The sequence below is a fragment of the Electrophorus electricus genome, chromosome 10 (assembly GCF_041902795.1).
Source record: "Electrophorus electricus isolate QZ-2024a chromosome 10, ASM4190279v1, whole genome shotgun sequence".
In the NCBI taxonomy this organism is placed as follows: Eukaryota; Metazoa; Chordata; class Actinopteri; order Gymnotiformes; family Gymnotidae; genus Electrophorus; species Electrophorus electricus.
In genome coordinates this window covers 23,318,277-23,342,727 of record NC_137506.1, presented here as the reverse complement: position 1 = coordinate 23,342,727, position 24,451 = coordinate 23,318,277, and the positions used below count along the sequence as shown (strand labels likewise).

General features: G+C 48.0%; 1 protein-coding gene across 6 annotated transcripts in view; it reads left to right on the top strand.

The window, feature by feature from the left end:
• Positions 1–24,451, top strand: part of npas3 (neuronal PAS domain protein 3) — a 220,275-nt gene that overhangs the window by 137,933 nt on the left and 57,891 nt on the right. For all 6 annotated transcript variants that reach the window (XM_081721169.1, XM_027013213.3, XM_081721167.1 and 3 more), the window contains one exon: positions 2,124–2,213. In XM_081721169.1, coding sequence (XP_081577295.1) covers positions 2,124–2,213 — 90 coding nt within the window. The remainder of the gene's footprint in view (positions 1–2,123; positions 2,214–24,451) is intronic.

Here is a 24,451-nt window from a genome sequence, read left to right as displayed (position 1 = left end):
CCCTCCATGGGGAGAGAGAGAGCACGTGCGCACGAGAGAGAGAGAGAGAGAGAGAGAGAGAGAGAGAGAGAGAGAGAGGGGTGTCTTGGAAGGCATGACTATTTTAAACAAATGACATAAAAAGCCCATCCTAATGTAACACATTTCTCCCCCAGAAGTTTGTCTGCAGGGTGATTTATAGGGCACTTTAGCCAGTGGTTAGCCTGTAAACAGGGGCCGTTTGTCATGGAGGGGAGGCAGGCGGAGACGGGTTCCTCCAGAGACCTGCCCTGCCGCCCCGTCGCTCCCGCGCCTTGCAGCCTGAAGATGATTGGAGAGCGACTGGAGGCCACCACCGGGGGTCCTCGCTGACAGCCAGGGTCGGGCCTGTGGGGATACGGGCGGCCATGTCGATGCCTGAACAGACGCCCACCCCCTGGCAGAGAGGCTGAGGGGAGATCCTTCAAAGGGCAGGGGGAAGGGTGGTCTCATGACACAGAGCATGAGCATCCTCTGCACAGAGGATGGCTCCAAGAACAGGACCTAAACATACCACAGCTTACTTTACAGAACTAACAGTGGGAGCGCACACTGACATGCATTGCTTAAATGTATAATTACAGCGGTTCTCTCCACAGAGAAAAGGGGCTGTAGTTATATGCATTTTATGACACAAGGAATGTATATAATTATATAATGTACATAGTATATCATTTAAATTAATTCAGTTTCAGAGTAATTCCATTCTTGCAGAATCACCTCAAGGGTTTTATTTTCTACCAAAAAAAAAAAAAAACTATTTATGTCTAATTTGTTATCTTATTTTAATCTGAAAGCCGCTAATCTCAAAAAGTCACATTAATATCCCTCCATTTGGAGTAAAGCTGTTCCTGTCATTCACATGCTAATCATTTCTTGCCCGACGTGGGCTGGGTAGTGTCCCACCGTTGGCGTGGAGTTGCATGTCTATCCTCACGCATCGCCGCTGGCGTGAGCTTTCGAGCGGGCCCATTGTAATCAAAGCAGCGCTATTAGCATATTAGCACAAGCACGGTTTAGAGGCGCCCTAGCTACTACAATCGAAACGGCGCTATTAGCATAACATGATACAGAGTGTCACCCAGTGTCAGCGCTAGCGTTAGCACCGTTGACGTAAAGCGTGTTCAAACGTGCTGAATCCTACAGCGTGCATTGTAAAGTGTCATAGGAGACGGCAGAGCGAGCATTAAGGCAGCGCAATGTAAAGTGGAGGCTAAGCGTGGGCTCCAGCAGATGTGTGTGAGGGACGCTGGCAGGCTCTGGCGGCCGCGCTGGGAGCTCCTGTTGTCAGCTGCATATCAGCGCGCTGTAAATAGCCTGGGGCTGCGCTGTTTTATCGGCGGGTAGAGAGCCGCGCTCCTCTCGCCAGCTGCTGCTGCTCTTTTTAGAGTTGGAAATAAACGAGAGAGAGAGAGAGAGAGAGAGAATATCACTCCCTTACCCCATCTGTGTAAACTTTATTTTCATAAAAAGGTGATCGGATCGGCTGGGACATTTTGCAGTGTTTTCCTTTTTTTTCTCCATCTTTCGTTTTGTTGTCGGAAAGCTTTTTCACATTTACACCCCCCTTACCCCTCTCCTGTCTCGTGCCTGTGCTTAGCAAGCCCTACAGATTATCAGAATCAGTAGGGGACAATATGTAATTAACCCTGCTGACCTCAGCGTCTTAATTGTTGCCTGCTGGACGCCTCGTCTCTGGATCTCCAGCAGGGATCTCTCTACTCCTTTCCTTGAGCCAAAGTCCCTAATTATAAGCATGTAATCTGGGAAGCGTTACAGTAGGCTGGGCACTCTTAGTAATACGAATACGTGCTTTTTTTGCAGTGATATAATTTCATGTGCTCTTCATGAGTCCTTCAGTTGCTGAATCTGTGATATGGGGCTGTTGATTTCCGTTATTTTGGTCCGTGCTAATGACCTCTCAGAGGCCTGCGATTATGGCCGCAACTATTTTTAAGGGATATCTGAGAGGCAGCTTTACCTCTGGTTTGAAAAATGAGTTGTTTGTGTGTATACAATCTCACCTGCTTTCTCTCTCTCTCTCTCTCTCTCTCTCTCTCTCTCTCTCTCTCTCTCTCTCTTTCTCTCTCTCTCACCTTCCACAGTCCCTGGATGGATTTGTATTTGCACTAAACAAGGAGGGGAGGTTTTTGTACATCTCCGAGACCGTGTCCATATACCTGGGGCTTTCACAGGTGAGTGAACGTGAAATTTCTTCTCCTCCTGTTGGTGCACAAGAGCATCGTGACAAAGCAGTCTTAATTGGAAACCTCTCTGCTTTGCCGGCCTGTCCTTCCTCTGTGGCCCCGGGCGCTGCATATCGGAGCGCAGACAGGATCTCCTGAGGACACTTATTACTCTGCTTTTCTATTGTCCAGAGCCAGGGCATGTCCGTAACTCCAGCGAACGCATAGGTCAGAGATCGGGGCCAGCAGCCGTGACCTCCCACTCAGCTCCGTGGAGCTGAGCTCCACCTTGAGAACTGGCGAGACTCAATCAAAAAAAGAGACACTGCTATGGAACAGCTTTGTGTTATCACATAAGCCCAGTGCCAGTTGAAAGAGTCAAGTTGATCTTTGACCATATCTCTGCTGCATACTGCTGTAAATGGTCAGTACAGCTTGATATTGGTACAGATTAATTAAAAATGATTCTTTCTTAATGCTAGATATTGGATGTAATGTTTTAGCATCGATGCAGGTGTTAACACTAGAATAGTTTGAAAAATCCAAAGATCAGAAGAAAAATGTGGCCATGTTTAAAGCAAAACCCATTTGCCTACCCGACTGAAAAAAAATAATATAAGAAGACTAATTCTAATTTAATTTGGCATTAATTGATTGATGATTTTTATCAAATAATTGATTAGCTGTCCCTAAATCTTGTGGGATTAGTAGTACTTATCTTTTATGTGGTTCTATCGAGGTCGGCCTGCTGATAAAGGGCTTGTTAAGTATTTAGTATGAGTAGAGTTTATTATCTTAAATGGCTAAGCTGGTCCTGGCACTCTACTTTGCTTTATAACTTGTTAATCTGGTTTAGAATCCAAAAAGTGCAATGCAGTTCATTATTTTTTTTTAAACATTAATTAAGTTAGCACTGTTAGCTTTCGCAAGTTGACATGGTTCTGATTGATATATGCTGTCTTCCAAGAAGTTTCTGTGAACATGAAGAAATGCGTTTGCACATTCCTTTAATATCACCTAAGGGAAGAAAGTCTGTATTGCCCTCACCATTCACCGTGTACTGCGTCTCCACGGAAGAAGCGGGTTTTCCACGTGTGATGGATAATGAATAATGATGGACATTATTAGACATTAAACGTGAATCACAGTCCAGCCATTACACTGGGCTGTAGTCAATAGCATGACCTTTCATCACCACTGCTCCATCATCATGGTGTTGAGATGCTTCAATCCCGGCTTCGTTCGCTGGGAACTGCTGGGGCATCCAGAGGCACTGGAGGAGTGCTAATCTCTGAATCCAGCCTTTCCTCTGCTCTTTGATAGCAGATGTAAAGCATCCTCTCCCCCCCTCTCCTCCCCTCCCCTCTCCTCCCCTCTCCTCCCCTCCCCTCTCATCCCCTCTCCTCCCCTCCCCTCTCCTCCCCTCTCCTCTCCTCCCCTCTCCTCTCCTCCCCTCTCCTCCCCTCTCCTCCCCTCCCCTCTCCTCCCCTCTCCTCTCCTCTCCTCCCCTCTCCTCAGCAGAGCAAAGACACATGTGTCGGCTGGTGCTACAGTAATGTCTGCTGTGCTCTAGGGCTCCTGGCTGAGATTTAGAACCTGGAGCACAGTGGTACAGTGGTTTGCCATCAGGTGCAAGGCACAGCAGCATGATGAGCAAGAAAGGGTGAACTGTGTGTGTGTGTGTGTGTGTGTGTGTGTGTGTGTGTGTGTGTGTGTGTGTGTGTGTGCGTGTGTGCATGCGTGTGTGTGTGCGTGCGTGTGTGCGTGCGTGCGTGTGTGTGTGTGCGTGTGTGTGTGTGTGCGTGCGTGTGCACGCGCACAACACGCATGTGCGTGTGCGTGCCTCCAGAATTTCTCATGAGGTGCAGAGAGGAAAATGAGAAGCATAAAAGAACATGCATGGGAATCTTGTCACTCTTTCTGTGTATGTTTTCATAAATTACAATGAAAATTCCCTCTATTGTCTTTCTCTGGTTTTCCATTTTGCTGCTGTGCTGCAGGGAGAGAAACCGCCCTCGTCAGCGATCGGCTTGTGTCTCTCGTTGGCCCTTGTGCCCAGGGGAACATTATCACAGACTCAGTGCTCCTTCCTGTGCCCCGCCCCCAAGCTGAAGCGCAGACTGATGTGAAATTGCTTTTCCCTCCGTGGCCATTGACCACCTTGTGTTACGTTAATGCTTGTCGACCGGAGCGCCTAACAGGTTTTTAGAGCCTGGGCAAGCTTCTCCTCTTGTATTGCAGACACTATTGTGATGGTGTACAAGGCCGGCAGATACTTGCCCTTCGCTCTGTGATAATCCACTCGCCATGCTGCTGCTGAGGGGAGCGGATATGCTCCTTGTGTCTTATCCTCGCTATCTAGGGCTCCACTTCCAGAGCCCTTTGATAATGAGGCACATGTTTGACAGTAGGTGAAACACTGCAGTTCCTACCCATATTATTCACTCCTCCAGATGGCCATTTACACATTTCTGTTGTGCTAATAGCTGTGATCATTTCACTTCTGCATGTAAATAGGCATATGCTGCCAAACCTTGCGCATGTCTCAGTTATTCAGCCCTCTTCACTAATATCTGGCTTCTGAGCAGGGCGATTAGTTCATTTCCAATAATTAATACGTGATGGATGGATTGCCGCCTTTCTAGATTAAGCACTAGCTTTGCGGCAGTGCCATTCAATAAAGCGTCTCATGGAAGAGAGTGAGTGGCAGGGGTCTAATCATGCCACTGGGGTCTTCCTTACGTGGTGTGAAAGCGTGGCAGGTTGACGCAGACGGACTCAGGACTTCGTAACACCTCCTGGCAGGTCAGAGGAGCCCCCGTCGTCAGCAGCGTGTGGCTGATTTTTGAGGCCGAGCCTGCGCGTGGGCAGCTGTCTGCTTTCTAAATGGAGACGTGTGTGTTTGTGTTGTGTAACAGATGGCATTGTGTGCCCAAGCTGATGGCTAGGAAAATAATAATTGCATTATTCCGGCCAAAAGAATATTAGCTTTTGGAAGGTGGCCATTTTTCAGACTGCACCCCTGCCAATGCAGCATATGCACTCATGGACTGGATATCCAAGGAAATTGATACATCTGGAATACAGAGAGCAGCTGAGGTCTGGTCTGCCACAGAGGGTTTGAGTGTAACCCGTTGCGGGTAGCTGGAAGCCTAACTGTACGCTCTGCGACATCTGAGGGCCATGTGTAATCCACCATATGGCAGAGGAATGTGCCTCTCTCCGTTGTTTGTGTTGGGGCAATGGCAGCGATAATGGAGTCCTGCCGCCAGCCAGTCCCCTCCTCACTGGCGCTCCCTGAACTCCGCTAGAGGAGATCCCTTCCTCCCACCGGAGTCATTCCACTCCGGACACCAGACAGGACAGGGTGGCGGACACGGTGGGGGTTGGTCACCTGAGAGCCATCTGACCCCCCACTCCATCAATATCTGCTCAGCCACTCCCTGCTAATTTTCCGTGCCCCTATTCAATCAGTCCTGTGCTACAGCCCACGGCGTAGGCAGGCCTGGGATATTGCCTGCATTAGCATAAACGTCTGCCTGAATGTCTGATCCCATCTTTGTGAAGAGATCAGACCTGGTCCTGGCTGTACCCCGTCACTCATCCCTCCACTCGCTCACTTGGCGCTCGGCATGCTGCACTGGCTCCTCCCTCTACCTCTCTGACAGGGAGTCGTTCCTGAAAGCACCGTTCAGCCTAATCAAATAATTGAATCTTTTGTTGGCCTTTCTGTTGTCTGTTTGCTTATTTATTAATTGTATTTTTTATTATAATGATTTTGCAAGGAAAAAAAATACATGGCAGGTATTTTCTAAAAGGAATCAATTTTTTTTTTTTTTTTTTTTACAAAGGTACAATCAAATGTCACACAATGTCACTGTGAGATATACTTAAATCGCTTAACCCAAACTGTATGGTACATAAATATAATTCAGAAAATTCAAACAATTCTGACAGTGAAAATAGGTCTGAAAATTTATATTAGCATTATATTTATATTACCACAATTTATATGTGTTACTTATAGTACATATGTTTGTAAACGCTGTCCAGACAGTAAGTATATCAGAAATATTTGTTTTATTTTTATTAAAAAGAAATAAATTGTGCATTATTTACCCAACAGACCCTCTCAAACGGGTATTCTACTGGAATCTTCTAACAGTCCATCACAGAGTTCTGGAAGACTGTTAAATGGATAATAAGTGTTCTTTTATTTATGATGTTGTGGCACTTGAGGGTCAGCATTTGCATATGGGCATGTAGCAGTGTGGAGGGAGACAGGGCAGGAGTAGGTCATGTTTAATTGGTCCATCTCCAGTACCCTTTCCCCCAGCTCCGCCCCCAGCCCCGCCCCTGTTTTACCTGAACGCGGAATGAAAGCTTGCCATGAGTCTGGTATATATGATCTGTCATGCTCGTGTTGTTGCTCCTGGAATAATAAATGGTAGGATTTCATGGTAGGTTCTGCACATCACATATTCATCACTCGGAGCTTTTAGGAATCGTTAATAAAAGCATTGATGTATTCTGATAAAAATACAGTATATCTTCAGCTCACTTGTCTCATCTCTCTTCGTGTGTCTGACTGTGTTTTAGATCTCAACTGCAAATTGCTCTGACCACAGAAGGAAAGGTTTGTGGTTAAACAAAAATGCTAGTAAATGAATATCGTAGGATGCAGAGAGTAAGTAGCAGTTTAAATTCCCAGTGTTGTTCTAATGTTACTAACAGAAAGTAATGAATTACAAAAACAAACCTAAAAACTAGACACTTCTGGTTTTATGAGGTTGTCCTTATCTGAGCTCCTGCTCAAAGAGGAAGTTTGCCTGCCAGCTCAGGACCTTTCAGGTTCAGCTTTGCCCTTTCTGCAGCAGTGCACGCAGACTGGAGTACGGCTCCCTGACGAGACGGACAAGCAGACTGGAGTACGGCTCCCAGACGAGATGGACAAGCAGACTCGAGTATGGTTCCCACGTGAGACGAACAGACAGACTCAAGTATGGTGCCCACGTGAGACGAACAGACAGATGAGATGGACAAACAGAAGAGAGAAGGGACAGATTTCCCAACTCGCACCAGCGAGCTGTCTTTACAAGACACGCCGCTAAAAAACATTATCAATTCACAACATTTAAATTGATAAATGCTCCAAGGCAGAGAGACTACAAGGGCACTTTGAAAAGCAAATAACAACCTGGTGAAGAAATTGATTTTTTCCCCCTGAAAATGACTGCATGATGCATCATTTGACTATCCTGTGTCCAAGTGCTTGACAGAGATAATCTCACCAGTCCCCCGGGTGACCTTATCGTTCTCCACAGGGCAGGTCTGTCGGCACGTCTGCCTTTGTGCCTGTCAAGGTTTCAGAGGGCACCATTCTTTTGGGAGCTGAAGTTCCCAGCCTCTCCATCTTGATATGAAGCCAAAACCAATATATGTATAAAAAAATAAAAAAAGGAAACAGCAAGAATCTCAAAGTCAACACGAGCCGTTAATAATCGGACGAATGTAAATTAGAGGCAGTGTGCCAACACGGTGCGATATTGCGCTGTTATTGTTTAACTGCAGTCCAGTGCTGGTTAAATGACACTGGAGTGATAATGGAACGTGGAGGGAAGATACAGGGGTCATGTTTATTAACCTTCACAGAGTGGGCGTGCTGATCTGGAGCCAGCTTGTGCCTTTCAAATCCTTATTACGTTCTGTGATGTGGACAAGTAGAAGCTGGTCCTGCGTTTGCGCTGAGGCGCATGGTCACCATACTTGTGGAGGGGAAGGAGAGAGAGAGAGAGAGAGAGAGAGAGAGAGAGAGAGAGAGAGAGAGAGAGAGAGAGAGAGAGAGAGAGAGAGAGAGAGAGAGAGAGAGAGAGAGAGAGAGAGAGAGAGAGAGAGAGAGAGAGAGGTGAGAGAGAGAGAGGTGCCGGACTGCGGAAACTCACGAGCAGATGGGTTGGCAGTACGTTGTCAAGGTCACCACTATAGAGATGATGTTCTGTTCTTCTGTCACTTTTTGTTTGAGATTGAAAGCAAATCCTCTCCATTTAAGTGGCTGTACCCTTATTACCCTTTACCTTTTGCCACTTCCTCTACACAGTCGGTTTGTGTCTACGGTCTCCTGTCTAGAGTGCCCTGTCTACAGTCCCCATTCTGTGACTCCCTGTCTGCAGCCCTCTGTCTACAGTCCCCATTCTGTGACTCCCTCTCTACAGTCGTCTGTCTACAGTCCCCATTCTGTGACTCCCTGTCTGCAGTCCTCTGTCTACAGTCCCCATTCTGTGACTCCCTGTCTGCAGTCCTCTGTCTACAGTCCCCATTCTGTGACTCCCTGTCTGCAGCCCTCTGTCTACAGTCCCCATTCTGTGACTCCCTCTCTACAGTCGTCTGTCTACAGTCCCCATTCTGTGACTCCCTGTCTGCAGTCCTCTGTCTACAGTCCCCATTCTGTGACTCCCTGTCTGCAGTCCTCTGTCTACAGTCCCCATTCTGTGACTCCCTGTCTGCAGTCCTCTGTCTACAGTCCCCATTCTGTGACTCCCTGTCTGCAGTCCTCTGTCTACAGTCCCCATTCTGTGACTCCCTGTCTGCAGTCCTCTGTCTACAGTCCCCATTCTGTGACTCCCTGTCTGCAGTCCTCTGTCTACAGTCCCCATTCTGTGACTCCCTGTCTACAGTCCTCTGTCTACAGTCCCCTGTCCGCATTTCCCTGTCTCAATCCCCTGTCTGTGGCCCCCTGTCTACAAGCCTCTGTCTGTAGCCCCCTGTTTTGCATGTGCCTGTGTATGTCTACTATCAGCCATCTCTAAATGGCTCTGTGATAATCTCGGTGTGCAGATCGCCCCTCCCTGCAGCTTGTCTCTATACTGATACGGCGGCTTTCATTCCAGATGTCCGCTGCTCTTCTTAATATCTGGTGGCGGATCTGTGCTGTGCGTCTCCACATGCTGAGGCTGGGTTTTCACACTGTTTTGATGTGAATGGGGATCTGGATCTATGAAATCTGGATTCAGAATATGGATCCGTTTCATTAGATCTCTCATGCAGAACAGGATTGGATTTTGGTCTTATTTACCCACATTGCTAGATCAACGCTGGATAGTAATTGACTATGAAATATTTTGAAGCTAACTTTAGCGACAAGGTTAGGTTTTACTCGGAGAGAGTTCTATGTCTTAATACCTATGCTCTCTGTAAACCAAATGATGAAGTTAGATATTTAGCATTTATCTGAGCTAATGCAGGAACACTTAGACAGCTAAAAGAAAGGACTTTCTCCCAAACGTCTTCCTTACCTAGTGGGCCAGGTGACATGACTCTTAACTGCTGTTTTCTTAATCAGTTACTCTGCAGACTCGCTCGTGGACTCTTGTGTGTGCGCACTGATAAAACCTGATCCACTGCGAGGATGGATTTAAAGCGGCGTTTTAGAATGTCAGAATGCTGAACGCATAAAGAGATCAAAGTCATGCGCTGTCGAAAATTGATGAGTCTTTTTATTGACAACCCATCAGAACACGAGTGAGACTGGGGGGGGGGGTCGAGAAGGAAAGAGGAAGAGAAAATGTAAGAGTGGAAAAGGAAAAGAAGGAGAAGAGGAGGTGAAGAAGAGAGCGCTGTGAAAAGATGGAGAAGCAAGCGATGGCCGTGTGTTCTTTTCTTACTGTGCCCTGGCGGCTGAGAGGAGAATGCATTACACCACCATCTCTCTGATGTGAGACAATACCACAGAACGTTTGCCGCCATGATGGTGAAAGTGAGAGAGAAGGCCAAAGGGTGTAACGGCGAGAGAGTGCCAACCATCCAGACCTTAGATGCAGAAAGAGATTGTGATTAAGCACATGATCAAATGGGTTTTGCTCTGATTTTAGAGGGTGACATTCGAAGTGTAATTTTAGACATTAAATGGACGGATGTACTTCTTCGAGCCACCACTGGCTGGGGAACGGAGTGTAAATCAGGTCAGTTCTCATCCGTGTTAACATTTTGTATTGACAGAGAAAGAAATAGGGGAGTTTGATGAGAGAAAGGTCTGGCCCACGTAATGCACAGTTAGCCTTTTTAAACGAAAATTCCGCTCACTATGCAAGTGCTCTCTTTTCAGAGGCATGGCCGTAGAGGTGGTAATATTCTTCTGTAGCAGACGCCAGGATGACACCTTAAGGCGACATATCCACCCAGATGCTGCAGAACAGGAAAAATGTGTTTGTAATCTCTTCCATGTATTACAGGCAGGAAACCCATCATATAAGGGTATAACAAGGCCTGATGAGGCCCTGTGACTTTTGCCATGGGGAATATGAGATGAGGCCTGACCCTCTTTGAAAGAGGAGCCCAGAGTCGTGGACGCCATGGATGTCGTCCCGTTTCCAATTTCTCACCCTGGGAATATAAGAGCATTAAGGAGGGAGGGGTGTAGGGTAGGGAGAGAGTGATATAAAGAGAAAACGATGCACGAGAACAAAGGTTTTCAAAAAATGGCTTGCTATGAGAGTCGGCTAAGTATCATATTTTAAATGGTACAAAGTGTGATAAATAAAGAATCCGAACTAGCCTTTGGACTAGCGAGACCAGTTCAAACCGCTTAGTCCGTCTTCTTCCAGAGTAGCCACAGCTATGCGCCTGTAGTGGTCTGGTAGAAAGAACCGCTTAGTCCTAATAGTTCCTCCAAAAGCTTATCCACTTTCACTAAATGAGTCTGAAACAATTATCTGAATTTATGTACATGAGCTTTTACAAATGAGACTTAATTATTGTCACCTAATGAGGGTGCTGTGAGGAGGCACCTTTGTAGCACAACTATGAGCAGATAAGAGGGAATTTGTTTAGAGGATTCCGCAAATGTCACCGCCACATTGCGTACATGGACGATCACTTCATCCATCCATTATCATAAGGCACACCTGCAGTGCCACGCAGAGCACCCTGGCCTGGGTGATAGATAATTAGTAATGAACCTGTACTGTGAGAGGACCAAGGGAGGGGTGTGGCACTTCAGGACTGATAAAGGACTCAAATAAACAGGCGCGGAGCGTCAGAGAGGTCGCACGACAGTTTTTGGGCTACGCGCGATATCTGTCCCCCATCCTTTGGGCTCTGTTTGGATAGGGCCGCGTTACCAAAGAGGGATGCCGGGCCTGGTATCTGCCTCCAGGCCAGAGACACACTCTAATCCCTTTACATCCATCAGACACAACACATGAATAAGGAAAGGAAGCCTATCACCTGCCTCATAACAAGTGAGTAACAGCAAGTGGCAGAACAACGCTTGGGTGAGCGATGGCGAACATTAGTTTGGCTTTGAGGATCGTTAATGCGCAGACAGACAGACAGACAGACAGACAGACAGACAGAGAGGCAGACAGACAGGTGTCTACGACAACTGTATGGACGCCTCAGCCTCAAGTGAAAGTTCTTTTTTTTTTTTTAACTCTTAACGCTTGGATACAAGCAGAGAGTTGCAGGAGGCTTGTCAGCCTTATTCCTGATGGAGGAAGGGGAATCCCGTTTGAAGCGAGAGAGAAAGCGAGGGAGAGAGGAAGAGAGAGAAAATACGGTCTAAGGAGATCTCATTCCCTCTTCTATAATGTGGGATAAAGACACGGTTTCACATATGGCGTGTTGGTAATGGGTCGGCCAGGCACAAATCCCCTCATTTAAGTGCAAATGGCTGTCATTTTGGGAAGCCTGAGCAGTTGCCTGCCAATGTCATCCTAACCCTTTGGTGGGACTTTTATTTTGTTTTAGGCCATAGCCTCATGAAAAAGAGCATAAAGAATGTTAAGATAATATCTTACTAAGTAAGGGGTATTGCTATTTTTTCTAAATGAGCAGTTTTAAAGTTACGACGCACTATGCAAATCACATGGATCATGTTGGGAATTACATCTGCAGTTTCCAGTAGTGGTGGTAAGTCATTATGTGTAGTTACCACAGCAAATGTGCCTTATCTACAGCTCCTATTAGCCTTTTTATCCCTCTAATCATGGTTATATGACAGTACCTCCCTCAGAGTGCCATAGGAAAGATCCGTCCGATACGCTGCCTGTAGGTTCTGCACATGCAGATGTTGACAACATTTTCATTTGTGAGATATCACTGAGGTGGGGGTGGGGGGTGGGGTGGGATTAAGTTCTTCTTTTTCTGCACCAAGATTTGACATGCAATAAAATGATACTGAATTGGGCACCTTGACAATCTGTTTGAAAATGCATTAGACATTAGATACATTGGAGGTTTTCAGAGGGAGAGCTTCCCGAGGGACAGCAGGGCGATCAGCACGGCAGCGTCCCGGCTTAAGACGTGGATTGGGTCTTCCTCTGGAAATCAGTGCGGGGATTGGAGAGGAAAAGCTGCCACTGGTTATGACTTAAAAACCCAACAAAGCCTCATCAGATCCGTGCAAATAAGACTCGACGCCGCCCGGATCAGCGGCGCTACAAGCACTAACACAATTAGCATAAAGAGGACAAAGAACTACTGTCTGTTCCCAAACTTTTGGAACATAATTTATGGCGTGCGAATGCGTGGTGATTTTATTGTGATAATAACGGTGATATAAGCTTGCGTTGCTGTTAGTGTTACTTCCAAGCTTAATTGCATGTTTGTTCTCCAGATGCTCTCCGGTGCTGGTGAGCCCTGGCCTGAGTAATGACATTCTTATGAAGGGTAGCTGTCAAAAGCTAATAGTGGAACACTCAGGAGAGAGATGGAGATATTACTCTTTTTTTGTTGTTTTTTTGCAGGCACTACAAGTGTTGATTTTGCTCTACTTGCACCCAGAGCAACGGGGCTCCTCTTCAGTGCCACGGGGTAAAAATTATGGACACATTTGGGTGGATTTGTTTATGCCGTGCGAGGTGCTGAGAGCTAGAATGTCTCAGTTCAGCGGGGTGACAAAAAAAGGCTCGTTTTGATGGCACTAAAAAGTCATTTAGCCCGAGGCCTTGGTGCCCCTGCGCTCGGCCAGCTCCCGCTGCTCCGGATGGCGGCTTTAGGGAAACGCTGTGTGGTGTGATGTGCTGCAGAACCAGAGACACCATAAACTGGGTCTAGAACGGTGTCTGTCGGTGATCTTCATGTGGAGAATATATAGAGATGGATAGAGATCCATATGGAAATGCTGTCTGATTTCACCAAATGAAGCAACCGCCGTCGTGCTGTGACTAATATGCTTATTTATTTTGCGCGACCGACAAAGACAGGCTGTGCCCAGCTGCTGAGTAGCACAGCCTGATATGCCCTCCTAGAAATGACAGTAGAACACTCCCCTTTTCCCCGCAATTATCTAAAAAGTTTTCCAGTCATTATACCTGAAGCCAACTGTGTAGCTTAAAAAGTTTGGTTCCTAAACCCAATCTTCTATCCCTGCGTCACAAGGAAGGCCACTCCCAAACGGGTGTGTGTCTGGCCTTCTGTCCCCATGAAAATGAATGGCTGTATTAACTTCTCTGATTATCATGGCATTTTAGAGCAGGGACCAGCAGGGCTTCCGATCGATACTCTTTTAATGGAACAGAGGGAGAGAGATTCCAGGATCCTTTGCCATGTTTCTCATTTGTTTCCTACAGGAAAAGTTGGCTTGCCACTCAGATAAGATGGAGGACTCATTTACATTGCCTCTGTAGCCGTACTGCAGGGTTGGGTAATTGAGAATAAATTCGACTGCCATGTAATAGAAACCCAATGGCTCGATCTGCCTTAAGTAAAGCCATTGTGTGGTGGAGGTGGAATTTGTATTTGTTGTGATTTCCTGAGCAGGGAAGAGGTCAGGCTGGTATTTCCATATCCTCCTCATAGCGCGGGAGGAACGAAAAAGAGACGAATCAAGAGTGAGACACTGCTCGGGGAAGATTTGTTTTATTTTGGTTAAATTGTTTTATTTCATTGCTATGAGAATTTTCTTTCTTATTTTCTCCCCATGCGCTTCCTTTTGCTCCCCTTCCCTGTGGTTGGCTGGGTGCCGGAATAGGACTTGTGAGTTGATGTGATGTTTCCTTGCTCAGGGCATGGCCCACTTCGGCTGCTAACTGTAATTTACTCTTCTCTCTCCATTGCCCCCGGTCTGCCTCACTGCCGCTTTGTTGAATGATGTGCTAATCCATTATATTCTTCAGACAAGTGTATCGACCAGTATAAACAGACTGGAGGGCACAAACCTAAATGAAAGCCGTAGTTTCCCCCTGAATCATTTAACTAGCTCCCCAAGCAAGTGCACTCCCATACCAGCCTGCTTCAGCCTGCTGCTGAATATACATTAAGAAGCCATTAGATGTGCTGGAGCTGAGCTGTAAAGGCAGCTGCTCGTGAATGGCCTGCATTTCCTCTCCCCATTACTGGGCTTTTCGCTTCCTGATCCTCCTGGGACGTCCTCCCCAAACCCCCTTACCCCACCCCCTACCTGTCCCTGCCTCACCTCCTAACCCTGGCTCTACCTAACCTCAGCCTGGCCCCGCCCCTCACGCGTATCACCCCAGTGGGATTTCCTGCGGTAGTTCCGTGGTGTCCGGAGGCATCGTGACTCCAGCACTCCTCCCCCTGTCTGCGGTGGGAGTTCTCCCTCTTAGTCTGGCCACACCCTTCTTGCAGGGGAGGGGTGGACTGTGCTCACGAAGCCAAATAGGTATGCAACATTCAAGACAGCTTCTTCTCACACCCTCAGGACTTTATTAGTTCATTTTGCGTTTAGGTATTTTGTTTTGCAGGAAAAACTGCCGCATTACAGTCAAACAGAAGATTGTTAAATGTGCACAGCAGTAAAGGCGTATGCCATGTTCATTTTGCATTTCTCATTTACATTTGTGTGTGTGTGAGAGAGAGAGAGAGAGAGAGACAGAGAGAGAGAGAGAGAGCACAAGTTTTCTACGAGGACAATGTTACTATGAGCCTCAGAAGAGAAACAATAACAGAAAACTTTTCCCCCTTTTTCTGCTTGTTTGTTTGTTGTAGTTATCAATGCACACCAATTTGGTGAAAGTTAATAACAAGTGCAGCTCTCGAGCCCAGCAATTTGCTTTGACACAGCCATTAATTATTTGCTAATTGAGACATGAGGGCTGGTTCATTCATCCCATGCTAAGAGCGTCTCCAGAGCCGTGCACAGCTCTCTTCCAGATGAGCGCCCGCCGCTCCGGAATCTATCCCCCGCACCCGTGTGTTCCCACCCAGCCAGACGGCTTTGGCGGCAGCGCTGTGATCCAGCAGCTGGAGGGGAGGGGGTGTGGTCTGCCGGGCGGTCTCGGGGGAGTGATCGGCGCATGCTCACTGTTCTGCCGGAACCTGCATCAGCACCACAGAAACACAAACGCAGGGAGATCTCAGCAAGGAGACTCAGCCATGTAGATGAGTGCAGGTTTCCTGATTGCTCTGGCACAAAAGGCTGACCTCACTGCATCGGTGTGTGAGCACACTGCTCAGTGTGTGTGTACACTGCTCAGTGTGTGTGTACACTGCTCAGCCATATATAAGCTTGTTTTCTTAATCCTGTACACGTTTTACCAGATCAGGCATTTTTGCAGCAAGGCTGTTTCACTTGGAAGATTTGTACACACTACTGTACAGCAGCTGCTGCGTTCAGTCCCTGGAGATACTGAGCTATTTAGTGGCACAAACAATGACATTATTCGGTTGTGGAGTGTTCCAGCTGGACACAAAGCCTCATGGGGCTGATTTGAAGCGGAGACTGAAGGGATGAAGCTTTTTGGGTGGTCGGGTCAGCATGAGCTCAAACACACGCATGCGCGCTCGCACGCACATCCACACACACACACACACAGTCACACACACACACTTTCATAACCTCAAATTCATATTTCCCCTGGTGAACTCTTCACGCCCATCATCCATACAAAATTCCGGATCTGGTCTGCTTTGCGGCTCTGAAATCAGAGTTTCACAGTGGACAAGTGTGTCCGTGCTGCCGGAGAACCAGCTGCAGTGAGATTACCACTAACCACTGCTTGGTTAGGGCATGTTTAGTAGAGCATTAACAAATTTGCCACCTTAATGAGTCACTAAGTAATTGCCTTCCTGCCCCTGAATGCAAACAGTCCATTACCTACAACTATATGATTTTTCAATACCAAAACAGCAATCCCCAGGCTGCACATTTAACTGATTTTCAAATTAAGCCCTGCTAGACAGTGTTTGCTTCTCTGCTTGCTGTTAGTGTTTGTTTGTGTGGTTGTGGGTGTGTGTGTGGGAGGCACGCTCTGGGAGTATTTACATGGAGAGTACTCATTAATGCGGTTTGATCTGTTCCAGGTAGTCCTGCTCTCCGCTCAGTGCAGCTTCTCTGGGTAGTTACATCTTGTTTAGTGATAATAATAAATTTAGCCGTTTCTCTGCATTTTATTTCAAAGCCCTTTAGTAAAGCAATGAAAGCACCCGTGAGCTATGGGCATTAGCCAGGCCTGAGCCTGTGTTGTTACCTGGGCCCAAACCTGCGTTGTTACCTGGGCCCGAGTCTGCGTTGTTACCTGGGCCCGAGCCTGCATTGTTACCTGGGCCCAAACCTGCGTTGTTACCTGGGCCCGAGCCTGCGTTGTTACCTGGGCCCAAACCTGCGTTGTTACCTGGGCCCAAGCCTGTGTTGTTACCTGGGCACAAACCTGCGTTGTTACCTGCGTTGTTACCTGGGCCCGAGCCTGTGTTGTTACCTGGGCCCAAACCTGCATTGTTAGCCAGGCCTGAGCCTGCATTGTTAGCCCGGCCCGTGCCTGCCTTGCTCTGGCTCCTATGTACATGCAGAGATGGCTGCTATGTTGGAGATAAACCAGCCTCTTATTTATGGCTGTGTTCACTGGAGTATGGGAAGAGGCCTTCAGTCTGTCTCCATTGTCTGACATGACACAGAGCTGAACGTCAGCGCGCTTCATCGGGGTATTTCAGCCCTTTTCATTCAGAGAGAGTCTGCCATCATCCTTCATGGCTCCTCAGCCTGGCAGACACGGCCTCGCACACATCATACCCAGTGGGGTGGAAAAATATTAGCTTACACAAAGGCAGCCTGAGAAATTAAGGATGATTTTATTTTCTTATCTTCGGCCCAAATTCATTACTTTTGCAGTGTGTGGCAGGCTGGGGGCTTGTCAGTGAAGACTAATGGTCTGTCTGCTTCGCTGAGGAAGTGTCGTTAGCTCGTCCACATTAATAATCGACGCCCTTTCCCCTATAGAGCAATCTGGCTGATCTCAAATTGAAAACAAATAATAATTTCCCTTACTGTCCTTTAGCACAGGTGTTTCTTTCCCAGGTGTGGGTGAGGGGCACTGCTCCGTGGAGCTTCAACCCGCTCTCATTTTGCCGCGCGGCTCTTCTTCGAGTCTGTCTCTATTAAAGTCCTTTCAACTTCCAAAACACGTTAAAGCGAGTTAGGGGAAAGCAGAGGACAGGCTACACGGAAACACTTCACGAGCTCCGCCTGGATTCGAATTTATAATTCACAAACAGAGGAGTCCCAGAAAAAAACAAAGTTGTTTTAAAGACAGCAGCTTTCTGGCTGCTAGCTGCATCCTGCGTGACAGGTTGTTTATGTGGAGAGAGGAGTTCCACGCTCACACAGGGTGTAAAGACCCGCTGTCCTTGAACAGGGGGAAGCAGAGGAGTCCCACCTCAGCAACGCTCTCGAGCTCTTTAAACACATCCTGATTACTGACAGCATCTTTGTTCACACATGGAGGTCCCATCCAGCCTGTGTCTCTCTGCACTCTCTCCATTTCTCTCTCTAACACACACACACACACACACACACACACATGAGAGAGAGACAGAGATTAGAGTCAGTGAAAGTGTGTGAAAAAGGGTAAAAAAAAAAAAAAAAACCCAAAAAAACCAGCAACAACTGCCAAAATGTGGGGCAATGTGAAGTGAAAGTGGGTGGATGTGGGTGGATATGGGTGGAGGGAAGCTTTCAACAGTTTATTTTTTTTTCTTTTTCCTTGATAGTATTTTTCAGAACAAATAAAACTCCTTTTTAAAAGCCTCCCTTTGGTTCAGGTGGGTTTTGAAGAGTGTAGTGTCGGTGGGGTAACAGAGAGAGAGGGAGATAGAAAGTTAGCAGTTCAGTGTACTTGGCAAGGTCATCTTTAACAGCTGAATGTATGGATCCTTGGGGAAAGGCACTGAGCCCGGCAGACCCAGACTAATAACAAGACAGAGAGGAGTGGAGGGAGGGGCGTTAGCGCCGAGCTGCACGCTGGATTTACCTTGCTATGAAATTAATTGCCCCAGCAGTCTCTCCCCCTGCCCCTCTGCACAAGCGCGAGCACACACTCTTACCCTCACCCGGCCGCGGCCTCTGCGAAAACACACCCTGCCGGCCTCGTGTTTCCTATAAATGTTACACCGGTCCGTACAGTAATGAGTGTGTGTTTTAACCGCCCGATGTGGCCAGCCGCGAGTCGTATTTCGAGGAGCTGGTTGAGAGGGTGAGTTATGCAGCAGCGGGTCCAGGGAACAACGCGCCCAGACGCACGGATGAAGCAGAGCAGCTCCAGCACCTGGCCGCAGATAACGGGCGCGCATGGCTGTCCTGAGGGGGGGGGTTGGAACTGCCCTTTCTCTCTCTCTCTCTCTCTCTCTCTCTCTCTCTGTGCATGGCTGAGAGAGGAGAAGCACGCTTTATATATTTATTACCACTGTTCTCTGGCTTGTTAGTTTTTAGTGCGCTGTGTTTTTTATTCTCCATGGGCAGTGGAGAATGGCTTAAAAACGACTTTTTAAAGAGCAGCATTATTATGAATGCTCTGGCCATTTGAGGGATGCATTTCCGTTATTTATGCCCTGGCTCCCGCATTTGTGTAAACATAAAGTCCCATGCTTTATTACATCCCTCCTGCACCCCACGCCTTGACCCCCGTCCTCGTAAATTGAGAAATAGTGGGGAACTAATGGAGACAGATGGGACTATGGCATGCCATTTACTCAGATTGGTGAAGTAATTAACCTCGAGGTGCTTGGGGTTTGCGAGAGAGATTGTCGGAATATCTCGAGTAGTCAGATAAACAGACTCGCGGCCTAACCACCTCTGACAACTGCATCATAAACTAGACTCATTCTCTTCAATTGACCTGTCAACATCTCAAGACCGAATAAAGATTTGTATTGCGTCGCAGTTTGGAGGGCCGGTGGCGTGTGGCAAAGGCATGGAGTCACACACATCAGCTCACACACTATCTCTATTAACAACGTTCCTGGTTCTCTCTCTCTCCCTCTCAGCGTCTCTCCGTCTCTCTCCCTCCCTCTCTCCCTCCCTCTCTCCCTCCCTCTCTCCCTCACCTTTCCCTCTGTGCTCTGGATGTATTGATGTACATTCGTATAAACACCACGGACATTCGCCTATGAAGCTTGTCTTATAACGCTGACAGCGCTGGAAGAGACAATTAACACAGTAGTCTCGAAAGATTGGTCACTAACGTATACCCGCACAGACACGACTTTAACGTCTTTAACGACACGACGGAAACCGTCTTCACCGCACCCAGGGGCTTCCACCAAGACTATCTGTCGGACGGTAGAAATGACCACGGGGAGCATTGTGACTTTCACTCAGAACTCTTCACCCCCCGACGTTCTTATCCATGTCTTTCGTCCCAGTTCTCTTGTCAGTGTTAATCAGCTGCTGTCAGGACCCACCTGCTGTGGGGACCTCCTCCATCGTACCACAGCAGACACTCGGGAGGGGGTTTGACGAGGTATTGTCGATATTATCCCTGGTCTCTTCCAAGGGATTCTCATATGCTGTATTAAGTTTTGAATAAGAAAGTTTTTATATATCTTAATAATAAGTTCAGGTTTGTTTATAGCTTAATTATAAAATCACATTTTGCACAGACAGTAAATTCAAATTTGAACCAAACTAATCTGTCTAATCTGGGCTTTGAAGAATCAATACATTATTTTAATAATCAGATTGAATCTTGACCTCTGAAAATTGTATTGACAGTTGTACTAAGACATAATGGAGTGTGTGTGTGTGTGCATGCGTGCGTGCGTGCGTGCGTGCGTGCGTGTGTATGTGTGTGTGTGTGTGTGTGTGTGTGTGTGTGTGTGTGTGTGTGTGTGTGTGTGTGTGTGTGTGTATGCATGCATGACTAGGTCAGAAAGACTGACTGACTGACTGGCTGGTACTCACATACCTGACACTGTTTTTTTAGCTGTGACATGTGATTTGAGAATGACAGGTGATTTGGGTCTAGCTCTAATAAGTGAATTAATGGGAGGTAAAACATAGCGATCTGTCATGTTCCTGATACCTTAACAGCTGCCTGGCGTGTCCTTTGATGACAAGCTAGTTTGTCCTGTGCAAATCTTCTGTCACCCCCCAAAAATGGAGACACACGGTGTCACAGGGGAGAAAGTGACATGGCCACAGCTGAGTTTAGTGAGAAATGCCATGCTAAGCCAGCTCTGTGGGTAGGATTCTCCTCAGCAATGATCATCACTGTTACACCTCCCACAGCACCTCCTTATCCCAGTGACTCCCACAGCACCTCCTCATCCCAGTGACTCCTACAGCACCTCCTCATCCCAGTGACTCCTACAGCACCTCCTCATCCCAGTGACTCCCACAGCACCTCCTCATCCCAGTGACTCCTACAGCACCTCCTCATCCCAGTGACTCCCACAGCACCTCCTCATCCCAGTGACTCCCACAGCACCTCCTCATCCCAGTGACTCCTACAGCACCTCCTCATCCCAGTGACTCCCACAGCACCTCCTCATCCCAGTGACTCCCACAGCACCTCCTCATCCCAGTGATTTCCTCTGGAGCATGGCAGTGGGAGAACTGGCAGAGAGAGGGAGAGAGAGAGAGAGAGAGAGAGAGAGGGAGAGAGGGAGAGGGAGAGCGAGGGAGAGAGAGAGAGAGAGACAGACAGACAGAGAGTATGTGTTCCAGAAAGCTGCAAATGATAAATGAGGCGCTATCAGCATCCCTTGAAGATGTGCACACAGTCATTAGGAAGAGAGGCAAATTAAATCACTCACATGTGGAATTAGAGAATTGCTACTGCTGTATATACTGCTGAATTACTACATGCAGTAAAACAGGCTGATTTCTAACTCTGGGCTCTTGGAGGTGGTGAGGGTCATGTTGAAGGGGGTGTAGAAGTCTGGAACAGAGGGAATATTTGAGTCCCCTGTTCCACCCCACAGTCTCACTGGGCCCCTGGACACCAACTCTCTGCTGAACAACCACTATGAATATAAAAAAAATATATATCATGATTTGTACTTACACGGGGGCAAAGAAATCTGGAATTGAATCGAAGAATTATGTTTAAGGTAGCTGAAACGATTGCATAAATGCAAGCACACACACGCTCGCGTGCGCACACACACACACTTTCAGCTGCCTGATGTGAAAAGGCCCCTTTTGGCACTCACCTGTGCGAAAAGCCAGCGCTGGTGATGAAGGCAGGATTAGGTGTTGTGCTGGGTAAGTTTAGCCTCCCTTTGAGGTTAATATCATGGTCTTACACATGAAAGCCAGCCAGGCTCCTGCCACTCAGCCTCCAAAGCCCTCTGGTGCAGCCGGAAGCCCCGCCCCCGCACGCACTCAGGACAGCACCGTTATGAGGAGTTGCTTCCTCATAATACCCTGCCATTAAACTCTGTCGCCGTAGATTACAGGAACAAGCCATCGGGAGTTTACCCGCTTTGCATCGTGCGGTCGTCTGCAAGGGGAGGAACGGTGTACGGACGTCATCATAAAATTAAAAGTAATCAATGGTTAATTATGATGACAAGTAGTCAGGTTTTAGGGCTCAATAACGCCCACCCCTGTGTGAAGTAATATGTTAATGATTTTATTTGTACTCTAAATTGCGTATTGGCATGTGTAATAAGCTGTGTTCTGGATGCGCACTTTAATAGCGAATTTATGAGGCCACATTAGACCACAGGCTTTTTTTCATTCGTTCGTTCGGATGCCACAAACCAGCGAGCTGCGCGGTACGTTTACAAACACAGAAATCGGCTGCGGCACAGGGTGAAGTCAGAACTGCTTCAGTGGGTCAAACGAGGCATGCGACCACAGATCCCAGACAGCACACCCGGACTTCCGCAGCCGGCCTCGCGGAGAAGAGTGTGGTCTTCCCCCCCGGCGTGTCGCTGGATGTTAGCCGTGGAGATGCCGAGGAGAGGCAGACGGATAGTGAGGCTTTGCACGGGGGGGCTTTGCTGCAGGCCATGGGCTGGCTGTACAGGCTCTGAGCCTCCTGCTGTCTGGATCATAAGCCCTGTTTGCAGCAGAGCTGTAAATTCTGCTTAGCCAACAAGACCGAAATGTCAGCCAGGCCTCAGTCTGACAGACGCATTCGTCTGACCAGGATTTGTGTGAGTGTGTGTGTGAGCATGCGTGTGTGCGTGCGTGTGTGGACAAGTGTGTATGCATATGTGTGTGTGTGTGTGTGTGTGTGTGTGTGTGTGTGCGTGCGTGCATGAGTGTGTATGTGAACATATGTCTTTCGGTTTGTCAGTCTGTCACTCTAAGCTGGCAGAAGTGTTAGCTTGCAAAAGTGGAAATGTGTGTGTGTGTGTGTGAAGGAGGAATCCGCTTCCCCAGTGTCTCCTGCGGTAAGTGTGTTTTGAGGTGCACTGCAGCAGATCCTAATGGCGCCTTTCTCTGTGTCTCCTTGGCCTGGTGGAGAGGCTCAGTGTGGCAGTGCTAACTGTGATGAGAACTCTGTTGACTAGCGTCTGGCGATAGTGCTCTCCTCTGTGCCATACTCATTTCCTGTTTTGGAGAGGAAGCAGAGGCCTGGTGTGGAAGTCCTTTTAAAGGGAGCCGTATCTCAGAGAGACACATCTGTAATAAATTTTGGGAAGCGTGCAGCCTGGTGTATCTGATGCGACTCCTCTATTCATCACATTTGCAGATTGTATCATGGTAATCTTATCCCCTTGGCATGTAATTTTATTGGACGGGCATTCCTGGGAGATATTACCTGAGCACGCCGTTAAAAAAGGAAGCCCTGGGTATCTCAGCCTCGAGCTTTCGCACATTTAACAAGCCCCCGCTCGACAAGATCTGCGTCTCCTCCCTGCAGCGGAGCGACTCCTAGGCAGGGTGTGAGGGAAACGACTCCCGCCCTTTGATTGTGCGGCTCCTGAAGCGTCGGGGCCAAGTGCTCTCACCCCGATCTGAGACAGCACTGGCAGAGGAGGAGGTGGAGCAGGTGGTGGAGGTGGAGCCACCAGCAGAGCCGTGAGCAGCGGTCTACAGCACCCTCCACATCCGCTCTCTTTTGTTCTTCAAACTGGACATTGATCCAGGTGTGGATGTCTCATTTGTCTCATCTTTGTCTCCCTCTCTCTCTCTCTCTCTCTCTCCCTCCCTCCCTCTCTCCCTCTGTGATGTCCATGTGCAGTAAAGCTGTCCGAGCAGAGCTTATCACAGCCACTGCACTTGTTTTCCAGCCTGATATATGAAGGCTTTGAACAGATCTGCTGATCCCATAGGCTGCAGTAATGCTGGGGATTGTGTGGATGCCGTGTCACCCCCACCCGCGCCCCCACCCACACCCCCACCCGCGCACCCACTGCCCTTCCTCCTTCTGTCCGCACCACCAAGGCCGGTTTGATGATATAGTACCTGATACATCTGACAGTAACAAAGACCTCCTCCTGATGAAGACATCATCCTCCTCCTCCTCCTTCTCTGTGTATTCCACTGATGAAGGCCAGCTGGGGGCTGGTCTTCACCCCACCCAGCTGGATGTACTCACCAGCATGCAGGCTTGCAGGGACTAACCCTTCTCTGCCCAGTGGGCCGGGAAGACCCGTTCCCAGCACAGTGGCTACAGGTCCCAGCGCTGCCTCAGGCGTCCGGATGACACTTCCAGACGCTTGGAGATCCTGCCACAGGGACCTCGGCTTTCCCAGTCTAGTCTACAAAGCCACGCTCCCATGCACGTGCGCTTCCTGCCGTTTGGAAGAGTCTTGCAGCGTTTATGTCCCTTGCTGTCTCCCTCTCGATCTCTCTTGCGGGCCGCTGCCTCTCGCGCTCTCTGACTCCACTGTGAGTCTCCTCCTCGCCAGTGTCCTGGTGTGCTAGCGTAAATACCACCATCACAGACGTAAAGGAAAGCATGCTTCTTATGGATTGATTGTGTTTTGGTGGAGCAGAGAAAGAATGAGCTCCTCTGTGACACAAAGTCACATCTCTGATTTTTGTAGCGGCGTGCTGTTGATGATGAAGATTAATTATCCTGTGTTGCTCTTTCGGAAAAAAAAAAACAGCCACATAA